Below are 25813 nucleotides of genomic sequence, written 5' to 3'. Positions count from 1 at the left end.
CTGTTGATGGTGGACCTTCCATCCAGGTCGGTGTTAATAATGGTAATGATGCCATCGAGTTCTCAAGAATAGCTAGATACTGGTCTATTATGTTATACAAGTCTAACTATCCGATCCGCACTGAACCGCGGCCAGAGGTGAACTGAGGGTCCAGTGGTCTGAACCTTACTTATATATTCTCATTAGCTGGTTCAATACATATGTGTCAAAACAGCAACCATGATCATTATGCTTGCACTTAAATTTCTCGGAGAATTTTTAACACACTTTTATATGCCTCATATGTATGTATGTTAGTATGTAACGGAAACTTTGAACATGATTTTGACCCGCTTAAAAAGTCGGATTAACTCGAAATTTGGCATACTTATCAAGGACCGATTACAATTCAATATTTTAAACATTTAGACCCGTTATACTTACTAGGATAATCAGGATTAGCGATTTTTTGTTTTCCTAAAACTGGTACCTAGTGTCTTTGCGCCAAGACCAAGAAGGGAAACTACCAGGTGCTACCTATTTCTCGGATAAGTCACCGACTTCGAATAAGATGAAATTTTCAGAGAGGGAACCTGAGAACCGGCTATCTCATCCAAGGGAGGCAGTAGGCGCCCAAATTGCTCATTTCTCGGATAAGTTACTGACTTAGAATAAATATCAATGACTTCCCAATTTTATTGAAAATAATTGATTTTCATAGTAGGATATTGAAAATATTGTGTACTATAGTTCTTCAACACGCTATATCGAATATATATTTTAAAAGCAGCCAATATATACTCAAACTCACTTTAATAGTAAATTGATGTAATAAAGAAAACCGAAAAAAAAAATTAATAATTTAAAAAACTAAAACACACTCTTTTATAGAAAATCCAACTAAAAAATAGAATTTTTTTTAATAAATTTGAATTAAGAATAGTGTAAATAAGAAAAAAATGTATTTTATTGTAAAAAAAAAGTGTGGGGTGCATGGTGTCAATGACTTGATGTAAGCTTTTGGACATACACCATTGCTAAGCACATGTATGTCTGTAGAAGAAAACTAAAAAATAAAAAAAATACCCAAAAGACAAAAACACAAATTAAGCAAAAAATTGCTGTTGTCAACAGGATATAAACACCACATAATATTCCATAACAGGAATATAGTCAACAAACAAAGAAAAACAAAGAAAAATAGACTAAGAAAACGAAAAAAAAAAAAAAAAACCACAAATGATGACAACACAAAAATATTGAACCCAAAAAAATTCAACACAACAGTTGAAACGAGACAAAAACGCGACAAAATGAAAAGACGTAACAAACACAATAGTTTTCCAAAACAGAAGAGAAAGAAAACAAACCCCACAAATGATGACAGCACAAAAATATCTAACCTAAAAAAATAAGCACAACAGTTGAAACGAGACAAAAAAAAACACAACGACGTTTCACACCAGGCTGCCAGCTAACCTAAACTTAAAATACAAAGGGGAAAGTTTGTGGCACCGATTAATTAAATTAATTTTATCCAACCTAACTAGTGCTACTGTGCGCGTCTAAAAATCGGCATTGTCAGCCAGAACATGCCACTAGTTGGTAAGGGCGGCTTCTAATGTGTATATTGCACTCTGGCATGAACAAGTGCATTGGGAGCCACTGCTACGCTACCTACCATGGTTTTTAATCGCTTTAAACTAATTCAGCGCTGATTTATTAGCCGACTGTGTCATTCCACATCACTGCCTAGCAAGTAGCATGCTACTCGTTCGTAAGCGCAATTTCAACTGTGTACATTTGCACAGAATGCATCATCAAATACAGTATGGTATGACACCTAACTCCGCTATTATTAAAAATAATATAATCTATATTTTGAACCACCTTTGTGTCTGCCAAGAGTCCCAGGCCATGAGTTGCCACCCATTACATATATATGTCTGCTGGGCTGTCCCGTGGGTGAAGTTAGAAAAGTTTATGCTCGGTGAGTTCTCAAGGAGGGTTCCTAGCCACGTGATGAGGGACAGTAATTACGAAATGAAGATCAAAATATACAGAACGACATTGTTTTAATGCAGAAAAGACTCTTTACATGGTGCTACAGCACACTAAGCTCGTTGTGTTTCGGTGCCGGAGCACGGCCCTGCGTACTTATAGAACAAGGGCATTACGGTTAGGAAACGGTACTCGAAATCAGCAGTTTTAAGATGTCGCAGAGTGAAGGTCCGCGAGAGACAGTACGTGGTTACAGATTAATTGACAAACGAAGTTCGTGATGCAGTACACAATGAACATTTTTACAAGTTAGAGCACTTTAGTATCACAAAAAACATACTACTTAACATTTAAAGATGCTAGAAGAGCATACTCAAAGTAGGTGTGCGGACAACAGATGTCTGCTACATCTCGCAAGGAATAGAGTTCAGTTTGTTTACATATGAATTAACACGGCGACGACGTTGCATAGGATACTAAGCATATTGATGGTTAAGTATGGGCGAAAGTTTCCATGTTCATGTTCCTCACATGCCTAAAAAAAAGTACCTCGAAAGAATTAATACGAATTACATTAAAGATTAAAGTAGGAAAGCCTCTAAACGTTTCGTCCATGGATGGCCCATTGTGGGCGAAAGTCATCAGTTCACAAATGCAGCTCTCTGCCTGAGTATAGGCTCGCATGTGGCTCTTCGAAGCTAAAATGAAGCTAAATTTCGCGAATGTGCGGTTACGAAAGAAAAAGTATATGTTAAGCAGTGAGCTCTTTAAAGCTGCACCGAGGTGAGGCTGGCCATGGGACCGATGAAAGAGGGTTAGAATGTACATACACTATTGCAATTAAGTCAGACGAACAAATAGGTGGAGACCCATGACACGCATGTGGATGCATCTGGCCTCTGAACAGGGCAAGCGAGGACTGGCGTGCCTCCTGCAGCTGCTGCCTCAGGAGACAAAGTTTCCCATATGAAGTACACAGAGTGCGGGAACGAATAGGGCTGAGTTTTGTGGCCTGATCGCACAGTGAATAAACTTTAATTAAGAAAGACAGACTAGTGATAATGCGATTTGAATCAATAATTAACAATTAAAGAAAACATAACAAAGTTAGGGAACTACATTTAGGGGTTGATATCCACCTGACATGATGGAGGAACACATGGACACTTGATAGCCATGCAGTCGGCTATCGATACATCCACCTAGGGGTCTCACACACCCCAGGGCAGGCATCAATATGGTATAATTGCCTGTGCAACAGAGGAGCACCGACAGTTGGCATATAAATATTTACAGTTCATTTGTGATGGTGGTGGTTTCAAGGAGTCTGTGTGCCCTGAGGAGGGTCGGTAAAGTTTAATTTACCATGGGTGTTTGCAGATACTGTGGGTGGGTGTAGGGCCTGCCAATGTTTTGGCTGATGGTGTACATGTTTGTTGGTAGTGTGAAAGGAAGCCCTGAGTTTTTGGAGAGGGGTATTATAGAGAATCTTGTGAGAGATGGACTTGCCAGGACCACAGTCAGGCTCAGTATGTGCCCCTGGAGATTGAGCCCATCGGAGGTTGTGGTTAATAGTGGGCTTTGCAGTCATTGCGCAAGGCTGGTCGTCTGTTGGGTGGTGATGGCGAGTTGCTATTGGCTTTTAGCTACCTTCGGGGGGAGGGGGGTTATCCATCGTCGGTGAGGCCTCCAGCCAGAGGCCCAATGTCCCTTGACTTCCTCGCTAGTGGCAGCAGAATGTGATCACTCTTGCTGTTGAGGAACAATCCAGGTATATTTCTGTTGTAAGTTGCCGTGAGAATGCCAGTCCGCATCTAAGGTGCCCTGCGAGACCCCCTGTTTGCCATTTGTTGATGATTCACATAGCCAAGTTTTGTTGTTAAAGTGTGCCTTTCCTAACCTCTTGGAGCCATCCATGGGCATGTCTGGGGCAGGTTCGAAGCATACTGCCCTAATATTGGCTTTATGAGAGCTTGTAGAGCAGTAAGCCATTTTTGACTGTGCCTTCACATTGCCTAATCATTACTGGGTATAGTGTGCTTATTCTGTCCTAAGTTTATCCTCGCTTGATATCGATGTGATGGCCCCAGAGAAACGCTATGTCAATTATGATGCCTAGATATTTAAAACATCTTTGTTCGTGAAACAAATTTATTTATGACCTGCGGTTTATAGGCGGTAGATTTTCGCAAGTATATGCAATCTCTCCTGACTTAGCTGTGTTTACTTTAATGTGCCAGAATGAGCACCAATGCTGAAATGCATTACGTGCACCTTGTAGTCTGTTTGTGGCTATCTTAAGATTGTGGGATCTGCTATACAGTACTGTGTTGTATGCATAGCAGCCTAGCTTCACTAGGCTATATACAGGACATGACACTTACATACTTGTTGAAAAGGACAGAGCCTAAGATGCTGTCTTGTGGTGACGTCGTTCAGCCGAAGGCCACCCCAAAGTCCGACCTGCAACTGCCAGTATCCGACCCCACTAACGGAACGCACCCCTAGCAATGGCCCACCCGAGTCAGGCGAGCCCCTGAGGACCAGGTAGAATGACGGGCAATGTCTTAATTAATCAGCCACCTCGACCTCAGTTCATTAGAAATCAGATACAATTTAATTGTAACACCACTTTTTATTAAAAATCCCGCCCAAGGAAAGTGCGACGCAGGAGTGCCCGGGTCACTCACGTGTGAAATTACGTTAATACATTTGTGAGTGTCTCCCTTGCGGCCTTCAGCCTAAATTAATTAGAGTATTGTGTAACGTAAATATGACCTCCCCGTTTTTTGTGTATAACTCGCCACTGGAGCAGTCAACAAGTGACGAACAGTCTCTGGTGTGACTCTACTTATTTAAACTTAATTTATGTAAACTTGTTAAATCTAATTCTAAGAGAGTATCTGCAAATTAGATTAATCATTAATATTTAATGTACGAATTTAGAGCCACTCTCAATCTCTTGTTATTGAAATAATTTCCGAATAACAGAACTTTAGAAACTTTGGCGCGAGAGAACGCTGAGGCCTCCCCTCGCGCCAAGGGCAAACGCCAGTACCGAGCGACTCGCGGACTGGGACGGACGTACGTTCCACGGGGAGTCATCATCCTTTGTCTCCACTGAAATTCACTATTGGTAACTATAGTCATTAAATCAAATCCTTTTCGTTTGTATAAACTCCCTGTGCGTCCCCAGTCCTTTTTACGGTGTAGGGCCTAACCCAGCCGCTTAACCATAAAACTCCCCGCACTAGATATTACGCGGGGCAGTTCAACATACAGCATGGGCCGACTCCTGTTACCAATGAGTTTTTGTTAAACGTCGAGTGCACAGGTACCGGCAACAACGACACAAAGAACTTGCAACTAATTTAACTGCGACCCACGGTCCACACAGGTGGACTCGGGTACCGCCGCATTAGCAATTTTCGGGATTGGTCGCCTCCAATCGACCTCCCCCTTAACCTCGACTGGCGTGAGGGTTTAAGACTTGTAACAGTGCATCAGAACACTCAATGTTAATTTAATGTAATTTCGTAGGGTAATTCAATGTACATCATGTAAGTGTAAACTGTAATTGTAACTGTTCGAACCGATTAAACGTCCACTCCACACACTCCGTGCGCGACGTGTCACCGACAGTACAAAACCGAATTCGTGTGTGCTATTGTGTGAATCTCCCTAACCCAGCCAGGAATCAGCGTGTTTTGCTGCACAGGGCCTGTGACGTGTTAGCAGCCAGGGATCCCTCCAACCGCAACAATCGCCGACGGTCCGAGTGGGCCACGCAGGGGCATACGCACCCACCGACCCAACTTTTGGTTAGACACAGAGCTAGCCTGGCGCCCTCCTGGGACACATTTTCATTAAGAGCCAGTTTTCCCAGCTAGGAACCACGTCCGGTCTCGAACACGAGAACCCGGACGACGGCAGTGGCATGCCTGCTCTGATTTGTATGCGGTCAGACATAGCCCCATCAGTCGATTCTCTGAAGGTTCTCTCTGCTAGGTAGGATGTGACCAGTTTTTTGTAGGGCTCATTAAATTATCTGTCGAAAGGTTTTTATACATCTAAAAACATCGCAATGACATAGTCTTGTACACTGATTGCACTTGTATTTCTTCAGTGATATGCACTAGCTGGTGTACTGAGAAAGCCGAACTGTTCATTTGGCTGTGTTCGTGTATGAGTCGATTAAGTCGGTGTAATAGTGTATGTAAAGCGACTTTCGACACACTACTTAGAAGGTTTATTGGCATTGTCGTGTCCTGCATTTGGCCTCGGCCCACTTGTGCGAGTACTACATGCTCATCTCTGAAACAAACATGGCTGCCCCGACATTGCAGGGTATTTTTTACCTAATCTCTATGCCTAAGCTAGTATCCTGTAAGATGGTGATGCACCTGGCGCCAATAGATGGCGGCTGCTGCAGAATTTAAATAAGTGGAATTCATTGTGTTATTACTCAGGGAAGTAGCGGGCTTCCGCTCGTGTTGGGAGCATCCCGAGAGTAAGAAATTAGCATACGATCAGAACAGTCAGTGACATCTTATAGAACATGCTGCAAAGGCTAGATCTGTAAATATTGACTGTAATGATAATGTAACCGACTTGTATATAAGCTTGGCTTGTACTCAGCTCGAAAGTTGCAATCTCGCTAGTGTGACTGTGAATAACTAATAACAGTCTGCGGAGTTATTATTATTATGGCAATCGGGATGAAAGGTAGCCTGAATTAGAGGTGGGTTGTGACAGCAATTTTCGGTATCTGTTCCAACCTGATACTGATACAGCATTGTACCATGATACAAATCTCTGATACTTCTGTATCAGACGGTCCCAGGTAGAGGTGGGTTGGGACAGCAATTTTCCGTATCAGTCCCAACCTGATACTGATACAGTAATGTACCTAGGTACAAGTCTCTGATACTTCTGTATCAGACGGTCCCAGGAGGCAACAAAGCTCCGCGTACGCAGACCGTGCGACCGGAAGGAGAATCAGATACATTATTTATCACGCCCGGTAATTCTCTACCTCTGTTACTCTCATGCCCGCCTGATACAGCCAGTATCAATCAGTTCAACATTCACTGCAGTCAGGGACGTAACTAGACATTTTTCCACCCGGGGCAACATCTCATCTTGGCGCCCCCCCCCCCCCCCCCCCCCCCCGCCATTTTAATTTTTCCCCAAACCAAAAAAGAAAAATTTACCGACAACACTTCATCATACCACTACATATGAATTCCACAATTCCAAATATGTTTTATTAATTAGATAACAAACAAATGTATTTATTTACAGAAATTTCATTGTTACTACAAGATAAAATACCCACTTATGTCTAAGCTACTTAATGGACATGTAATCTAAGAGTAGCATGTTTGATATATACTTTCACAATATTTACATAAATGCTGCAAATGAAATGAAAAGTTTATCATCAAATGACAGAACAATAGGTGTGGACTGAATCGACAAAAGGAACAGGATATTTGATTATGATAAATAGAGTTAATATTATGAATAAAAGATTTCACTCAAGTTGTTATCTTGAGAATCATAACTAAACATTATACACAATATCTTAATCTACTGGCTAATTGTGATAAAAAAAAATTAATCCACACACAGAAAGCTTGAACTAAAACTTAACTTTACGGGCTCTTTTGGCTGCAAATGTTTTTACAATGCTCTCAAAAGACAGCTTTGAAACTAACTTGTGCTCTATTCATATGATGCTCAGGTTGGTTAGTAGTTGCTGACCTGTTCAATTTCCAAGGTAATTTTTTATGATTTTTAGTTTGCTAAAACTCGTTTCATTAGAGGCGGTTGAGACTGGTATGTGCAATAAATTCTCAATGCTGTCGTTATGTTGGGGTATGCGTCTTCAAGCACATTCTTATATATTAATGGCAGAAGATCTGCTGGTGAAGCGGTTTTCATATTAGGGATTAAATCCAAGGCATGATACTTAAAACTTTCAACTTCTATCGCCAGCTCGTCCCTGTTTAAGTCTTCTTTATATGTGGTAGCTAAATCAAGTGCCTGTTTCTTCAATTCTTCTCCATTTAGTGTTTCAAACAGAGCTCCATTGAGGAAACCAAATAAACTATTCATGTTTTGAATAGCTTGAAACTTTTGTCTCAGTTCACTCAGAATCCGATCTATTATTTGTATAATCAACTGTCTGAACTTTTTTTCTTCTGAGAATTCATAGCTTTCATCTTCACCCTTTTCATCAACCATACGCTTTTTCTTTCTTCCCCTTGTTTGAAATGAGGATTTAGGTTAAGCTTTTCTGCTATTTCTTTCGCTTCTCTGATTGCGTTTGTGGAACTATTTAACCTTTCAGATCCTAATTCTGATATCAGACGGTTAATATGTTTTGCTGATAGATCGATAGTGATGTCATCTCTTTGTAATAATATGTTGACGATATCAATGCGGCTTAGTTCCCTATACCAAAAACAGGAAAAGACAATGAATTCAAACTTTCTGACATTTCTTAGAAAATAAGTTGCTTCTGTTTTTGTTTCAGCTGTTGTTATTAGGCTGGTGACGAGATCATTCAAAGCATCTATAATCTTTTATAGATGCTTATATATTACAGCTACAGCTTCTCTCTTAGTCGACCATCTGGTATTGCTTTGCGGTTTGAGAGATAAGAGAACATGTTGCACTAGAACCTCCCATCTATTGGTGGAGGAAGCAAAAAAATTGTAGAGACAATTAAGTTAGCCAAAGTAGGACTCTGCCTCTGGTGATAAGCTAGCAGCATTCACCCCAACTAAATTAAGCGAATGTGCTGCACATTGCACAAAATATACCAAACTATTTACTTCTTTGATTCGAGATTGAACTCCTTTTGACATACCAGCCATGTTTGACCCATTATCATATGACTGCCCTCTGCAGTTCTTAATATCTAATCTATCATTTATGAGTTTTTCTAAAATCTCTTCTGAAAGAGCCAATCCAGTTTTTTCACTAACTATTATGAAATAAAGAAAACTTTCCACTATCTCAGGGCCATTTTCGGTGATCTTCACGTAACGAAGAACTTCAGACATTAGTTCAAAATGGCTTAGATCGGGTGTGCAGTCAAACATAATGGAAATTATTTAGAAGCTTTGATGTCATTAACTATATATGTTCTCTTATTTTTCCAGCGATAATTTCTAAAAGTTCATTTTGAATATAAGGAGAAAAGTAGCAGACCTGGCCCTATTTATGGCGGAGAATGTGCTCTTTCAGTTGGGGATGATAAAGATACCAGCTCTATTGTGTTTAAAAACTTGCCAAATCTAGGGTCACCAAAGGGATTCATCGGAACCTTTTAATTGACTACCTTGTTTTGCTAAATGTATAATAACATCAATTATTATATACAAATCTCCTCTCCAGTGTGTTTCCTCCTGTGCTATTTGATCCTGCAGCTCTTTATCAATACCAGAGCATTTATTTAAGGATAATTCCAATGTTTTCCACGAGCAAAAACACTTTTTGTGGTTAAGTGAATTTTCATGCTCAGGAATCCTTTCACTCAACTTTTTCCATTGAGTGAAACCTTCCTCCTTGGCCAAAACAGATACTTTTTGTTCAGAGAACATGTAGGAAAAAAGTTTGCATGGTACACGAAACAAGGCATTTTTTTATTGACTGTATGTTAGCCATGTTCGGCGTACCTTTAGACCACCAGCCAATGTTTTGGTGAACCAGTCTTTGGTTAAATTCCTTCCATCTCTTGAGGTGTTACTTAGATCAGGCTCTACCTTCCCCTCGTTCAATAATCCTGATACTATAAAGCATTTTTCTGTATCTGAAAAGGCTGCAGGCCACTTCCCGGGGTCTCTGAAATCAAAATTAATAGCAGGCTCACCCTGGACGAGGTTCTTTGTCGCAATTGTAGAATCCGAAAAAAATGCCTTTGATGTTCCAACAGTAGTCGTAAAATGCTGCTCAGATACAGTGCATGGTTGGAACTCATCTTCATTGATGACTTGTGTTACTGGCATTTGAAGTTCTTCTTGATGGCTTCTTGCCAGCTCACTCTCTGTTCCAGTTACACATACCTCTTGAATTGAATGTTCCTCAGGATCCTTACTGCTACTGCTACCACCTACAAAACAAAACCAAAGTAATTAGACTTGTTTGATCAATGAGTAAGTCTAGATATGTGATTTCTGTGTAAGCTATTGCTGTACTGTTTTGAAATTCTTTTTTGAGCTTGTAAATCCTATAACTCTTTTTCTGAAATTTTGTTTATAAGACTAACCATTGCTGCAAAGGGTTGAAAAAAGAGGGGTGAAATTAAAAAAAAAAAAGGATAAAATTCGTACCATTAACACTATTAAATTTATTACTTTTTATTGTAAAAACTAAAATACTATCTACAAGCTTCGTCTAAATTAATTTTTTTTATTTGCCCAGCCATTACTGCAAGGGGCGGAAAATAACAGGGGTTGAAGACAAAAAAAAATCATTACTCCCTTAGTAGGCACACTATTAAATCGGTACAAATTGTTTGAAAATCATAATTTTTATCTAAAACATTTGTATTAAAATTGTTTTGATGATTCAAACCATTATTGCAAGGAGTTGAAAAAACTTGGGGTTGGAGTAAGAAAATAAATAATATTTTTCAACTATGTACACTACAAATCCATTTCTATTTTTTTTTTTAATTTCTAAATATTGTCTAAAACTATTATTAAAATAATTTTTTATCTGACCAAGTATTACTGCAAGTAACATGGTTTGAAATTAAAAAAGAGGCATTATATTTATTAAATATACCTATATACTATCGAATCCGTAATAATTTATTTATAAATTTTTAACTTCATCGAAAACTTTGGCTGAAACAATTTTTGATGAAAAGAATTACTACCGCATACACAGGTTTTGAAATTTTAAAAAATTCAAAACATCCTTAGTAAGTTGTAAGTATCAAATTTGTTCGAATTTATTTTAAACTGTCTTAATATTATCATAATCCTTGGTGCAAATAATATTTTAATAAGACCACGTTTTTAGTGCACGGAATGAAAAAAAAGTGTTAGAAGGTCAAAAAAATTAAATAATTACCTACCTTAGCTGACACGGAGTCTTCAAAATACTTCCAGAGTAGCCTAAATATGTATTATTTCGAAATCTACATACGCCTGTAGGCTGTGCCGAAAGGGATTTTTTTTTAAATCTTTATTTCAAAGGTCGATTTGATCCAATTTCCATAAAAATATTTTTATATCCTGGCTACCGAACTGGTATCTTAAGATTATTGCTAATCCACCCAGTATTTTTGAGTTTTTATAGTGAACCTTGCTCTCTCAAAATGCATTCTGCTAAATCATTGATTTAAAAAAAAAAATGATTAGAAAATATTTACATTACCGCTTTTCCAAGGATGTTAATATTAAGTACCCAAAAACCTACAAAATAGTACAATAATTGTATACACATAAATATCAAGTTTAATCATACATAATTTTACTTTACAAAGCGTTGAATTAAACATATATTACCGGCAAATCGGCAGATAGACATACATGCGCAGCAAAGTACTAATGTCCTTTGTTTGCGTACAGACTTAAAAAAAAAGTTGTTAAAAATTATGTATTAGATCTAACGGTGGCCCTATTTAAGTTCTAATGCAATACTTTTCTATTACAAAAATAAAATAAGAAAGTAACATTTAAAAAAAAAATTGTTACCTTATATTTTCCAAGTAAGTTAATAACGTACCTTCTTCATTAACGTCTTTGACATTAAGCCAAGATGATAAAAAGGACGAAGACTGTCGAGCTTCTTTTTTCTCGTTCTTTAGCTCTTCTTTTGAATTCTGCACCAGACGGGTTTTTTGACATGTTTTAAGATTAAACACGATTGTCAAACATAATTGAAAAGGTTTACGAAATTGTGTATTCACAAATAGCAAATGTGATGTAACTGAGAGAACAGAAATGCTCCACACATGAAAAGATACTACCGTCGAATGACCATACTGGGTTGTGGTTGTGATCAACTGAAGCTATTTCAGACACCCGATGCCTGACCTGGCCTGGGCGGGGCGGTGGGGGCGAGAAATGTCGCTACTTTCCAAGGTCGGGTGGGGATTTCCCTCCATGGTTCCCACAGGGCCACGGCAGAGTTGCCAGACGTACAATCTAGAAGGTTTTTGTACCTACCAAAATTCAGTGGTATGTACCTACCAGTTACCACCGTACCTTCGCAAGTTAGAATGTACGCGAATAATATCATTTTTATTAGCTTATATATTATATATCTACCAATATGAATAATTCCGTTAAACTGCCCTCGACTTTTTTTGTTCTAACACTACGATATTGTAGTGTGTGTGTGTGTGTGTGTATATATATATATATATATATATATATAGTACAAATTACTCTGCCAGTTCAGCGCCCCTCCAAATGCGGCGCCCGGGGCACAAGCCCCGTCTGCCCCCCTCTAGTTTCGTCCCTGACTGCAGTTCGTCCTGGCCGTGTATCACCATGTACATTGTTGCGGGCTGTCATGCTTTGTAGTTAGTATCTTTATAGTGAAATAAGGAATGGATAAGTGCACGAAAAAGACTTCATTTGTGTGGAATTTTTTTACGGAAAATAATGAGTTTGCTAATTGTAATTTGTGTAAACAAAAACTGAGTTATAAATCATCATCGACTAATCTGAAGAAACATTTGAAACGTAAACATTGATATAGTATGCTCACTAATCGTAATCTTTTAATGTATGAAAACACTAGTTACTAATTGTTTTCGAAAAAAGAAAGTCCATATGTTGATTACATCTGTTATTAGTGTCAACTGAGAATTTATTTGCATTTTCATAGCTGTTAGGTGCACAAATATAAATATTATATCTTGTATTAATGTACTTTTTAATATTAAAATTTCATTAGTTTTATTATTGAACGAGACGGTGCACGCACTGCGCACTGAGCGTACTTTGAAGTAGGACAATAAACAAAACGACTTGTAACCAGGGCTGCCACTCTGATATTCATGAAAAACCTAGATAACCTACAAAAAAACCCAGACACATGGGTAAAAAACCCAGATGCGTCTAAAATGCTATCGTTGAAAATGTTTGCGTACTAATTCAAAAATATAAACATAACTGGTTTTAATATAAAACAATTAATTACCTTACAAGACTGAAAACGGTTAAATACAACCAATACAAGAAAATTACACTGCAGCTAAATGGCTGTATAAGTAATTCTTGGACCAGTACATATCATAAAAAAACCTACAAATATATACATGACAAAACAAACACCATCACTGCATCCTTTAAACCGGTAATTGTTTTTATAAAACTGCATCATGTACGTTAGTCTTTATTCAGAGTCTGATTCTACAAGATTGGTTTGAAACTTAATTGTTGCATTGGTTTTGTGTTCTGCAAGCCTCTTTGAAGAATGTGTCTAATTTAATATTCGACTTAGCTTCTTGAAAACTAGTTTTGTGTTTATATGTATTTTTGTGTGTGAAACACATAGGCTTGTTTGCATTTATCAAACAGATATTGCAACAGATACAGTAGCTACTACCTTTATTATTGTTTTAGGTATAAAAATTATTAAAATTATAAAAAACCTAGAATTGTTGGAATTCATTATTTAAAAAAACAGAAACCCAAACACCATTGGAAAAACCCAGATCTGGGTGGAAAAACCCATGAGTGGTAGCCCTGCTTGTAACAATATCGCTTTGCGCCTCTCCTTCAAGGCTTCAACGCCTTCCCCTGCGCTTCCTCCCCTACATTCTTTCCCTTCTTTATCCCTTATTCGTCGTTCCTGCTCCCTCCCCTTTCACAAGCTCCGCCCAAGTGACCGTCATCTGCGATCGGGTACTGTATTCATTGGCCGTGGTGTTGTTCCAGCTGAATTCTGAACTGATACTAAAGTCTCTAATACTTTTCAAGTGTACTCGTTTGCCGTTACTGATACAGGCGCGTATCAATGCAAAATAACAGGTTGATACTTTTCGACCCACCTCTAGTCCCAGGAGGCAACAAAGCTCCGCGTACGCAGACCGTGCGACCGGAAGGAGAATCTGATACATTATTTATCATGCCTGGTAATTCTCTACCTCTGATACTCTCATGCCCGCCTGATACAACCAGTATCAATCAGTTCAACATTCACTGCAGTTCGTCCTGGCCGTGTATCACCATGTTGCGGGCTGTCATGCTTTTGTTGTTAGTATCTTTATAGTGAAATAAGGAATGGATAAGTGCACGAAAAAGACTTCATTTGTGTGGAATTTTTTCACGGAAAATAATGAGTTTGCTAATTGTAATTTGTGTAAACAAAAACTGAGTTATAAATCATCGACTAATCTGAAGAAACATTTGAAAAAACATTGATATAGTATGCTCACTAATGTACCTATCTGTTTTTTTATTTTTTATTTTTGATAAAATCGTGAATTTTTAATGTATAAAAACACTAGTTACTAATTGTTTTCGAAAAAAGAAAGTCCATATGTTGATTACATCTGTTATTAGTGTCAACTGAGAATTTATTTGCATTTTCATAGCTGTTAGGTGCACAAATATAAATATTATATCTTGTATTAATGTACTTTTTAATATTAAAATTTCATTAGTTTTATTATTGAACGAGAAGGTGCACGCACTGCGCACTGAGCGTACTTTTAAGTAGGACAATAAACAAAACGACTTGTAACCAGGGCTGCCACTTCGATATTCATGAAAAACCTAGATAACCTACAAAAAAACCCAGACACATGGGTAAAAAACCCAGATGCGTCTAAAATGCTATCGTTGAAAATGTTTGCGTACTAATTCAAAAATATAACCATAACTGGTTTTAATATAAAACAATTAATTACCTTACAAGACTGAAAACGGTTAAATACAACCAATACAAGAAAATTACACTGCAGCAAAATGGCTGTATAAGTAATTCTTGGACCAGCACATATCATAAAAAAACCTACAAATATATACATGACAAAACAAACACCATCACTGCATTCTTTAAACCGGTAATTGTTTTTATAAAACTGCATCATGTACGTTAGTCTTTATTCAGAGTCTGATTCTACAAGATTGGTTTGAAGGTTAATTGTTGCATTGGTTTTGTGTTCTGCAAGCCTCTTTGAAGAATGTGTCTAATTTAATATTCGACTTAGCTTCTTGAAAACTAGTTTTGTGTTTTTATGTATTTTTGTGTGTGAAACACATAGATTTGTTTGCATTTATCAAACAGATATTGCAACAGATACAGTATATACTACCTTTATTATTGTTTTAGGTATAAAAATTATTAAAATTATAAAAAACCTAGAATTGTTGGAATTCATTATTTAAAAACCCAGAAACCCAAACACCATTGGAAAAACCCAGATCTGGGTTGAAAAAACCCATGAGTGGCAGCCCTGCTTGTAACAATATCGCTTTGCGCCTCTCCTTCAAGGCTTCAACGCCTTCCCTTGCGCTTCCTCCCCTACATTCTTTCCCTTCTTTATCCCTTATTCGTCGTTCCTGCTCCCTCCCCTTTCACAAGCTCCGCCCAAGAGACCGTCATCTGCGATCGGGTACTGCGCTCATTGGCCGTGGTTTTGTTCCAGGTGAATTCTGAACTGATACTAAAGTCTCTGATACTTTTCAAGTGTACTCGTTTGCCGTTACTGATACAGGCGCGTATCAGTGACAAAATAACAGGTTGATACTTTTCGACCCACCTCTAGTCCCAGGAGGCAACAAAGCTCCGCGTACGCAGACCGTGCGACCGGAAGGAGAATCTGATACATTATTTATCATGCCTGGTAATTCTCTACCTCTGATACTCTCATGCCCGCCTGATACAACCAGTATCAATCAGTTCAACATTCACTGCAGTTCGTCCTGGCCGTGTATCACCATGTTGCGAGCTGTCATGCTTTGTTGTTAGTATCTTTATAGTGAAATAAGGAATGGATAAGTGCACGAAAAAGACTTCATTTGTGTGGAATTTTTTCACGGAAAATAATGAGTTTGCTAATTGTAATTTGTGTAAACAAAAACTGAGTTATAAATCATCGACTAATCTGAAGAAACATTTGAAAAAACATTGATATAGTATGCTCACTAATGTACCTATCTGTTTTTTTATTTTTTATTTTTGATAAAATCGTGAATTTTTAATGTATAAAAACACTAGTTACTAATTGTTTTCGAAAAAAGAAAGTAATGTATAAAAACACTAGTTACTAATTGTTTTCGAAAAAAGAAAGTCCATATGTTGATTACATCTGTTATTAGTGTCAACTGAGAATTTATTTGCATTTTCATAGCTGTTAGGTGCACAAATATAAATATTATATCTTGTATTAATGTACTTTTTAATATTAAATTTTCATTAGTTTTATTATTGAACGAGACGGTGCACGCACTGCGCACTGAGCGTACTTTGAAGTAGGAGAATAAACAAAACGACTTGTAACCAGGGCTGCCACTCTGATATTCATGAAAAACCTAGATAACCTACAAAAAAACCCAGACACATGGGTAAAAAACCCAGATGCGTCTAAAATGCTATCGTTGAAAATGTTTGCGTACTAATTCAAAAATATAAACATAACTGGTTTTAATATAAAACAATTAATTACCTTACAAGACTGAAAACGGTTAAATACAACCAATACAAGAAAATTACACTGCAGCAAAATGGCTGTATAAGTAATTCTTGGACCAGTACATATCATAAAAAAACCTACAAATATATACATGACAAAACAAACACCATCACTGCATCCTTTAAACCGGTAATTGTTTTTATAAAACTGCATCATGTACGTTAGTCTTTATTCAGAGTCTGATTCTACAAGATTGGTTTGAAGGTTAATTGTTGCATTGGTTTTGTGTTCTGCAAGCCTCTTTGAAGAATGTGTCTAATTTAATATTCGACTTAGCTTCTTGAAAACTAGTTTTGTGTTTATATGTATTTTTGTGTGTGAAACACATAGACTTGTTTGCATTTATCAAACAGATATTGCAACAGATACAGTAGCTACTACCTTTATTATTGTTTTAGGTATAAAAATAATTAAAATTATAAAAAACCTAGAATTGTTGGAATTCATTATTTAAAAACCCAGAAACCCAAACACCATTGAAAAAACCCAGATCTGGGTGGAAAAACCCATGAGTGGCAGCCCTGCTTGTAACAATATCGCTTTGCGCCTCTCCTTCAAGGCTTCAACGCCTTCCCCTGCGCTTCCTCCCCTACATTCTTTCCCTTCTTTATCCCTTATTCGTCGTTCCTGCTCCCTCCCCTTTCACAAGCTCCGCCCAAGTGACCATCATCTGCGATCGGGTAGTGCACTCATTGGCCGTGGTGTTGTTCCAGGTGAATTCTGAACTGATACTAAAACCTCTGATACTTTTCAAGTGTACTCGTTTGCCGTTCCTGATACAGGCGCGTATCAGTGACAAAGTATCAGGTTGTTACTTTTCGACCCACCTCTAGCCTGAATGAAGCTCGGCGCGTGGCAGGAAGCAGCTTCGTCGGTGAAGGCACCGCAGGGGAGCTCGATGTGCCATAGTAGCGAAGTGTAGACGAACTGCGGGCTGGAACTTGCGGAGCTGTGGACTGCTGCGTGCGCAACAGAACTGAAATGCATCGGAACTCTGAAGGAAGACATCAGGGACCTTCAGCTGGGGCTACTGTAGGTGTGGCAGTAGTAGCCTCGAGCAGTGTGAACTTCAACCGTCTCGGGGATTTTGGGTGGCATGGTTGGTTCCCTCCCCCCACCCTGGATTGAAAGGTACACTGCTGTTGACCTGAAGAAGGAAGATGAAGATGGCGCAACGTCAGGCTGCCTTTCACTCCGTGCGCCCGCAGTTCAAGCCGGTTAACTGGCTCGTCTGCCCACTTCTGTTTTAACTGTGGCTGCCTGGGCAGCTGGGCTGGGCTGATGAGTGAAGTCGCCTGCCCCTGGGGGCGCACGCGCCCCTGGTTAATAATAACCCAGGAGTTCCCAACCTTTAAATGCGGGCCGCAAGGCCCAAGAACCCAACTCCAGCGTGGTTGATTTTTCAGCCCCTCCAACTCTTCTTACCTGGACCCTTCTTCCCTCTTGTCCAGTAGTTACCTGCTTGCATAATGCATGATAATTGATCCCCGCATGACCCGGCCCAGGGGTTTCCATGTGTCTATGCAGGTTTTACCTGGGTCACATTAGCTAGCTTTTAAGTTAGGTGACTAATGGGGCGTCAGTCATGGCGCCAATTGCAGCCATGGCTGGCCAGTAAACCCCAATAAGCACACGATGCACGCGCCCTTGTCCTGCATGGTTAAAAACCCGCATGTTAGAGTGTATAGGCTTCGGCCTGAAACACACTTAGGTCCTCCCCTAACCTGGACCCTCCCCTACACACTTATAATTAACTTAGGCTAGGAAAAAAATATATTACCAGTCAGAGATCCTTACCCCAGAGAAATCTGCAGAAATACAGCAGGAATATGGAATTTGGTTTATTGCTTTCAGGTCTCCTCTCCCCTCCTCTCACACTCTCTCTCTTTACTTCCTCCGGAGTGGCCTTCGTGATTACGCTCTGGAATCCTTTGCTGGAGCGGCCCTTGGGATTATGCTCTAGCATCCCTCTTCCCCTGGAGCGCCTCTCGAGGATTACGCTTTAGGACCCTCCCCATGAAGTGGCCTTTAGAGGATTATGCTCTAGGACTTTTCCCTCCCTCCTCCTCCTTGTTGCCCAGAAAGAGGGAAAGCTGCAGCCCTGCTCTGCCTGGCAGACTGCCAGCCTTCAGGAGCTGTTCGAGTGACGACTGAGGACATCACACCCTAGGAGGGTGTTCACCCCACTTCAAGCCACTCCAGCACTGGACGCTGTTGTCGGGACACATCAGCATGTAGATCTGCTTTATCCTTTTCCATCTTGTGGAAAACTATAACTTTAGCTTCTTTCTCTTGACAGGGAAAAATATTTAGTCTGAACATTGAAGTTATACATTAATCTAAATATTCTAGGGTTTCTTCTGAGAGCTGTTTGAGAATGACTGCCTGGATGCTGTCATTTCCAGTGTCTTTTCGTAGCTTCATTCATTTGATAGCTCGCTTTACTTCTTTTGGCTCAGAAGTTGTGGGTGGCGCAATTTAAAACAAAGTTCGTGGTAAATTTGTGCCATGAATTGTCTGCCACATGTTTGGCTGGAAAGCGAAAGCCTCAGCCTTGTAGTGGTTTGAACAACTAATCCATTATTAGTTTGGAAGAGTGGTATTTGGTCTGATTTGTTCAAAAATCGCTTCGTCATAGTTCAGGCACTACTGTCTACTTTTTTCGCACTTTTGTCTGTTCTCTAAGAACCAGTTTTGAACGAGCAGGTTTGCACGGGAAAACTCCTGATCCAGAACGTTGTCGGGTGTGTTGTGTTAAATGCAGCGCAGAACAAATTTCTTCATATTTTGTTTCCATAAAGCAGGACCGAGTGCTGTGCACCAATGACCAGAAGTGCCTTAATGGAACCATAATACTCGGGGGATGCTGGCATTGTTCACCTGCATCTTGTCACGACCATAGTTCTGTATGTTAACTATTTGGCCAGGTCATTCTTGAGGGTGTGGTACACCCTTGGGGACTGCCGCCCCTGGTCCAGGAAGACAAACAGAAGTTTGATGAGTGTAGGCTTGGTCATGGCCGCAAGCGATGCATGGGAAGGACTGTTGGGGATCACCTTTTTTTACTGTTCACAACTGTCAATTCCATGTGTGACTGCTTCGCTTTCTTGTTAACTACTGACATTCAGCCATCTGCTGTCACCCAGCATATGGGACATATCATAGTCTGCCTTTTCGCGAAGTCATGTCACAAGTCTTTATGTCTCCTAAACACTCAGGTCCACTCACTGACCACTTATACGGGATTCAGTTAGCCTGGATCGTGGTTAAATAACAGGGGACCTATCTCCTCATGTGTCGCCAATATTGTCAGTTGTAATATCTACCAGTTATCAAACCAGTTCAACTAAATACCTTACCTGCGCACATTAGGTGTTCAGGACTTAACTGGCAGGCTGGATAGCACCGAGAAGAGTTGACCACATCTAACTTGAAGTTTGCAGCAGAGTAGCTCATCAGATGTTTTCACTCCACCTCGGTGCATCTCGAACTCCCTTTATGCCACTCGTAATTTATTTTGCTTTATACGTCCTGTGAGTTTTCAGTAAAAGTTCTTATTGCTGATAACTCAAGCGAACGTGTCATTTGTTTGTAGGCATAACAGAAATTGGCCTAAAATATTTGTTAATTCCCACAAGGAGAATTTTGCATGAATACAATTCAAAAAAGCGCCCTACTTTATTATTCAGTTTACTTGTGCTACCATTCTCTATTGTTGTGTATGTTGTCTGTGAATTTAAATAAAATATTGTGTTTAGAATTTTTCTCGTTTAGGTAAACAATTATAAGCACATAAGTAAAGTGTGATATAGAAATGCAGCTGTTTGGTTAAATTAATGGCTAAGTAATTTACCATTCGTAAAATTTTTTGTGATAAAGCGTGTGAAGCTAATTTAAAATGGAATTTCCATTTGAAGTTAATACTTTATTTCCTAGCAACATAGTGAAGGTTGGAAGAGATCTATTACCTGAATGTTTCACAGGAACCCGTCGTGATCGCGAGTAAGTAAAATATTTAAATATTTATTTTATATTGATTAATTTTTTTGCCAAGTGGAATTGTACATTTGAGTCATCACGACATCCTGTTACAGTAGAAATGAAAGTACCACTGCATTGAATGCATTGACTTTCGTAGGTTTCAAAATTTCCTTTGTTTCCAAGTACAATCCGTCTTAACTAATTCCCAACCTATATTGTAAAATTTGGGGGTTGGTTACTCAGAAGGAAAATTAAATTTATGAAAATTACAAACTTTAAAATGCATTTTATAGTTAATCTCTTGCTTCGCTGCTTTTCCAAAAACCAATAATAAAATTCCAAAATAATAAAATTCCAAAAATACTTAATCATTTCCAAACATGTTTCCGAATCATAAAGCTGCAACCCATACAATTTACCACTACATTAAGTTAGATAAGATTTGTTACTATATAAATACTTTGGTTAGATCAACTTGATTAAAAATGCTGTGAAAATGTGTAAAGGGTTTGTTTTGTCTGGTTAAGTTAGCTACATTATAATACTTTGAAATCATGTTTATGGTTGTTTAATTTATGTTAGCTATGTATAAAATAGCAAGGACAATTGGTTACGGTAAATATGTAGTTGAGCGGTATTTGCGAAAAAAAAATGTTGAAAATCCAAAAATACCTTTATTAGACGCTCTTCAACTTCCTCTTTTCATTAAAAGCGGCGGAGGTAAGAAATTCCAAATACTTTAGGAGATATCAAATTTTTAAATTTCATCATATGTAGTTGAGCGGTATTTGCGAAAAAAAAAAAAATGTTAAAAAGTCCGAAAATACCTTTATTAGATGCTCTTCAACTTCCTCTTTTCATTAAAAGCGGCGGAGATAAGAAATTCAAAATACTTTAGGAGATATCGCCGTTCTTATTTTGCATACAAGACCTGTGTTTATCATACGACCGTCGCCATTGTTTTATTTTGCCGTGTGTTTGTGAATGTCTAATTAATGAAAATGGTCGATTAGGTCAGGTCAGTTACATTATAAATACTTTGAAACTAAGCATACATTAAAAATAATATGAAATTATTTCAATGGTTCTTTAGTTTTAAAGTATTTATAATGTAACTGACCTGACCTAACAAACCGGGACAAAGGATGAACAGTAACAACTCACGTAAAATTTTTTTGTTACTTATTACTTGCGCAACAATAAAAAATAAGACTTTAAAATTAGAAACGTTAAAAACTCGCCTAAGTTGGAGGCGGTAATTAAACACAGTTTTAAAACAATAAATGAACTAAATAATTACGTATTGGTTCATTTGAATTCTGGCCTATCACGATCAATCACGTGACGTCATTATCCAATCAAAAAATAGATACTCTTAAACAAGAAACAATGCGGAATGCCACATAATGCACTGGTATAATTGTGATGAAATTTAAAAATTCGATATCTCCTAAAGTATTTGGAATTTCTTACCTCCGCCGCTTTTAATGAAAAGAGGAAGTTAAAGAGCATAGAATAAAAGTATTTTCAGATTTTTAACATTTTTTTTCGCAAATACCGCCCAACTACATATTTACCTTGGTTACCTTCAGTAAGGTAGGTTCCTTTCAATGTATCTAACCCAACCTAACCAATTGTCCACATTATTTTCAAATTTTTGGTAAATATGTAGTGTACGGATTATCGTCAAAAAAAATTTTAAAAATCTGAATCAACTTTTATTATATGCTCTTTTACGTCCTCTTTTCATTACAGCCTGCGGAGATAAGAAATTCCAATTACTTTTGGATATATCGCCGTTCTTATTTTGCAATACAAGACCTATGTAATCATTTGACCGCCGCAATTTTATATTTTACTGTGTGTGCGTGAATTCCTAAATAACAGAAATTTTCCATTAGGTAAGGTTAGTTACATTATAAATACTTCAAAATAAACGGAAATTAAAAATAATATCAATTAATTATACTTCTTGTATAGTTTTAAATATTTATAATGTAACTGACCTGACCTAACAAAACGGGACAAAGGTAGATTAGGTCAGGTCAGCTACATTATAAATACTTTGAAACTGAACGGACATTAAAAATAATAAAATTAATTTTAATGGTTGTTTAGTTTTAAAGTATTTATAATGTAGCTGACCTGACCTAACAAACCGGGACAAAGGATGAACAGTAGGGACTCACGTAATTTTCTTTTTACTTATTACTTGCGCAACAAATAAAACATTAAATTTTGAAACGTTAAAAACTCACCTAAGTTAGAGGCGGGTACAATTCCTTGGCCATTAGTAGAAAATGATGTCGTTCACCTACGTCGCGGAAAAAAAAAATCATACTCGTAAACAAGCAACAATGGTTAATGCCGCATGAGTGCACGTAGAATGAAAATTAAAAAATTCAATATCTCCTAAAGTATTTGGAATTTCTTATCTCCGCCGGTTTTAATGGGAAGAGGAAGTTAAAGAGCACAGAATAAAAGTATTTTCGGAATTTTAAATTTTTTTTAACAAATATCGCCCAAATATGAAAATTAAAAATTTTTATATCTCCTAAAGTGTTTGGAATTTCTTTTCTCCGCAGGCTGAGATGAAAAGAGGACGTAAAAGAGCATATAATGAAAGTTATTTCAGATTTAAAAAATTTTTTTGGCGATAATCCGTTCACTACATATTACCAAATTTTTTTAAATGTAGCTAACCTGACTCAACCGACTATTCTCACAATATCACAGATTTGTAATATATAAACCTACCATGATTGAAAAACATGTTATAAAGTAAATAAAATCATTTTGAAATTTTATTTTTTTTCTTAAAAGTGGCTCTCCTTTAGAATTACTGAAGTGTGCTATCTTGCACCTTTAAGTGTTTGTTATGTCAAACGTTATGTCAGAACATTACAGAATGGCCAGTTGGGCAGGACTATTAACATATCCAGGAAGAAAACATTTTAAATAAAATTAGTTGAAAACATTTTTTATACTACTATACTATACTATTAAGATAACTATATGTAATGTTTTAATTCAAATGGAACAGTGATGTTTATAGTTAGTTCATGTTCCAGAGATGCTGTGATTAAAATTTCCAATGTGCTGGATGAAATTGGCCAAAAATCAGCTTATGCACAGGATCTGAATGTGGCTATAACGAGTGCTGAGCGCCTGAGGAATTCCAACCAGATTGTGTACATCTTAACTGATCCTGATGGAGCAGAGTATGTATTTATATTTATTAATTTTTTTGTTGGCAATTGCTTTTGAGTTAGAGGCAGGTGTATTTCAATTTATTAAATGCATGTGCACAGACGCTATCATGGATGCATAAGATGTAGGTACCCTATGTCTCGGAGATATCTCGTGTTGGAGAGAGTGCGTAAGAGTAAAGGCCCCGTCACAGTAGCAGTGATGTTGGTGATGTTGGTAACGTGTGGATTCTGATTTCTTTAGCAATCAGTCAATGAATTGTTACAGGTGGTCATTCTCAACACACCTTGTGCGCAGTAACAGTTGTTAGTTATTGCTGATGCTGTGCTGAATGTTGATATACCCATGCTTCACTGCGGCAGACTATAAGTAGAACACACACATGCTGATCCATATAAATACACTGCCTCATGTATATGCCACTGATGCAGTCCAAAACGAAAAGGGAAAAAAAAATGGAATTTTAAAAATCAACTTATTTTGACGAAACAAGTCACAGCGGGCAATTAAAAATTGTTTATATTCAAACAACATTATGTTTGTAAATATATTCAGTTATTAATGTGGGTAAATATGCATTTGAGCAATATCTGCTAACAAAAAATTTAAAATGTCGAAAATACTTTTATTCTATGCTTTCAACTTCCTCTTTTCATAAAACCCGGCAGAGATAAGAAATTAAAAATACTTTAGGAAATATCGCCGTTCTTATTTTGCAATATAAGACCTGTGCAATCATTCGACCGCTGCAATTTTTTATTTTGCCGTGTGTTCGTGAATGCCTAATTAATTAAAATGGTAGATTAGGTCAGAATAGTTACATTATAAATACTTTCAAACTAAGCAGTGTAAACATTTGGACATGTTTACATGTTTATAATTATTGTTGTATCTTAGCTTTGTATTTTATGATCTAAGTAAAAATAACTATACATTTCTATGTAATGTATGTAAATGCTAAATTGTACATGGTGCGACGACCCAGAGATATTCCATAGTTCATCGGTTGACATTGATATTTGGGATGTTATTCTTCTTTGTTGAACATTTATTTGAGATGTATTGTTCCGTTTATTACTGACTTCGCATCATGTAGATACTGTTAGCTATGGTCTTCGAGTATTGAATTCTCGCCAGGTAAGAAAAGAGGTTGTTTAATTATTCTTCCTAGCTGAGATGCTCGCTGGTCGGCATTTTCGGGAGGAACGATGGACTTAAGTTTTGAACTGCGGAGCGAATGGACGTTCTCTGTGCGTGTGACAGTTCCTGGGTTCGGGAATTGCGCGCAGAGGACAAGAAGATACGTGGCTACCGCGTAATTAGTTATTTTTGAAGTCTGATTCTTCGTCATGCAGACTATAGGGAGTCGCATTTCGCATTTAAGTTTACTACCGCGTCGGGCGAATATCCGTCCTTGCAAGACTTCCGATCATCTTCATGCTGCAGTTCCTGTCTGCGCTGGTGAGACCTGCCCAAACTAAATATTTTTCAGCACACCCGGAATGGCGTCAACAGTAGCTGTCATCATCAGTATTGCTACTGGATCGTAGTTTAGACTTTATTTCACAGCAAGACTGCTCGTATATCCTGGAAAGCTGAGGACGAGATCAGTGGTCCAAGAAGAACGGAGTTTCAACTGCCCTCCCCTGAACTAAGCCGGACTATTTTCTTACGAATAACTTATTTATTAGCTAGAGGCTCATGAAATTCAATTTAACCCTGAACATTACTGGCATTAGATATAGGTATCAATGGGTCGTCGCGTGCTAGGAAAATTTGTATAAAGTTTAGAGTTATCAAAGTTATCATTTTTTTTGTCTTATCTCCTTATAATATTACTTAATAAACTATCATGAATTTAAATGTTGTAAATTTATGAACCCGTATGATACTAGATCACACACATCCATTAACATCACAAAATAAATTAAAATATTTAATTACAGATGACCCATCAATGTGGAGCGG

At 37.9% G+C, this 25813-nt stretch overlaps 1 protein-coding gene across 1 annotated transcript in view; it reads left to right on the top strand.

The window, feature by feature from the left end:
• The first annotated feature begins 20348 nt into the window (after positions 1 to 20348).
• LOC134546361 (alpha-tubulin N-acetyltransferase-like) overlaps positions 20349 to 25813 on the top strand; it is a 97373-nt gene continuing 91908 nt past the window's right edge. Inside the window, exons 1-2 of the mRNA XM_063389151.1 lie at positions 20349 to 20656; positions 23707 to 23856. Coding sequence (XP_063245221.1) covers positions 20553 to 20656; positions 23707 to 23856 — 254 coding nt within the window. The 5' untranslated portion in view covers positions 20349 to 20552. The remainder of the gene's footprint in view (positions 20657 to 23706; positions 23857 to 25813) is intronic.

This window comes from Bacillus rossius, chromosome 1 (assembly GCF_032445375.1).
Source record: "Bacillus rossius redtenbacheri isolate Brsri chromosome 1, Brsri_v3, whole genome shotgun sequence".
NCBI classification, from domain to species: Eukaryota; Metazoa; Arthropoda; class Insecta; order Phasmatodea; family Bacillidae; genus Bacillus; species Bacillus rossius.
Note: the sequence above shows the minus strand (reverse complement) of the source record. Positions and strands in the feature narration are given on the sequence as shown.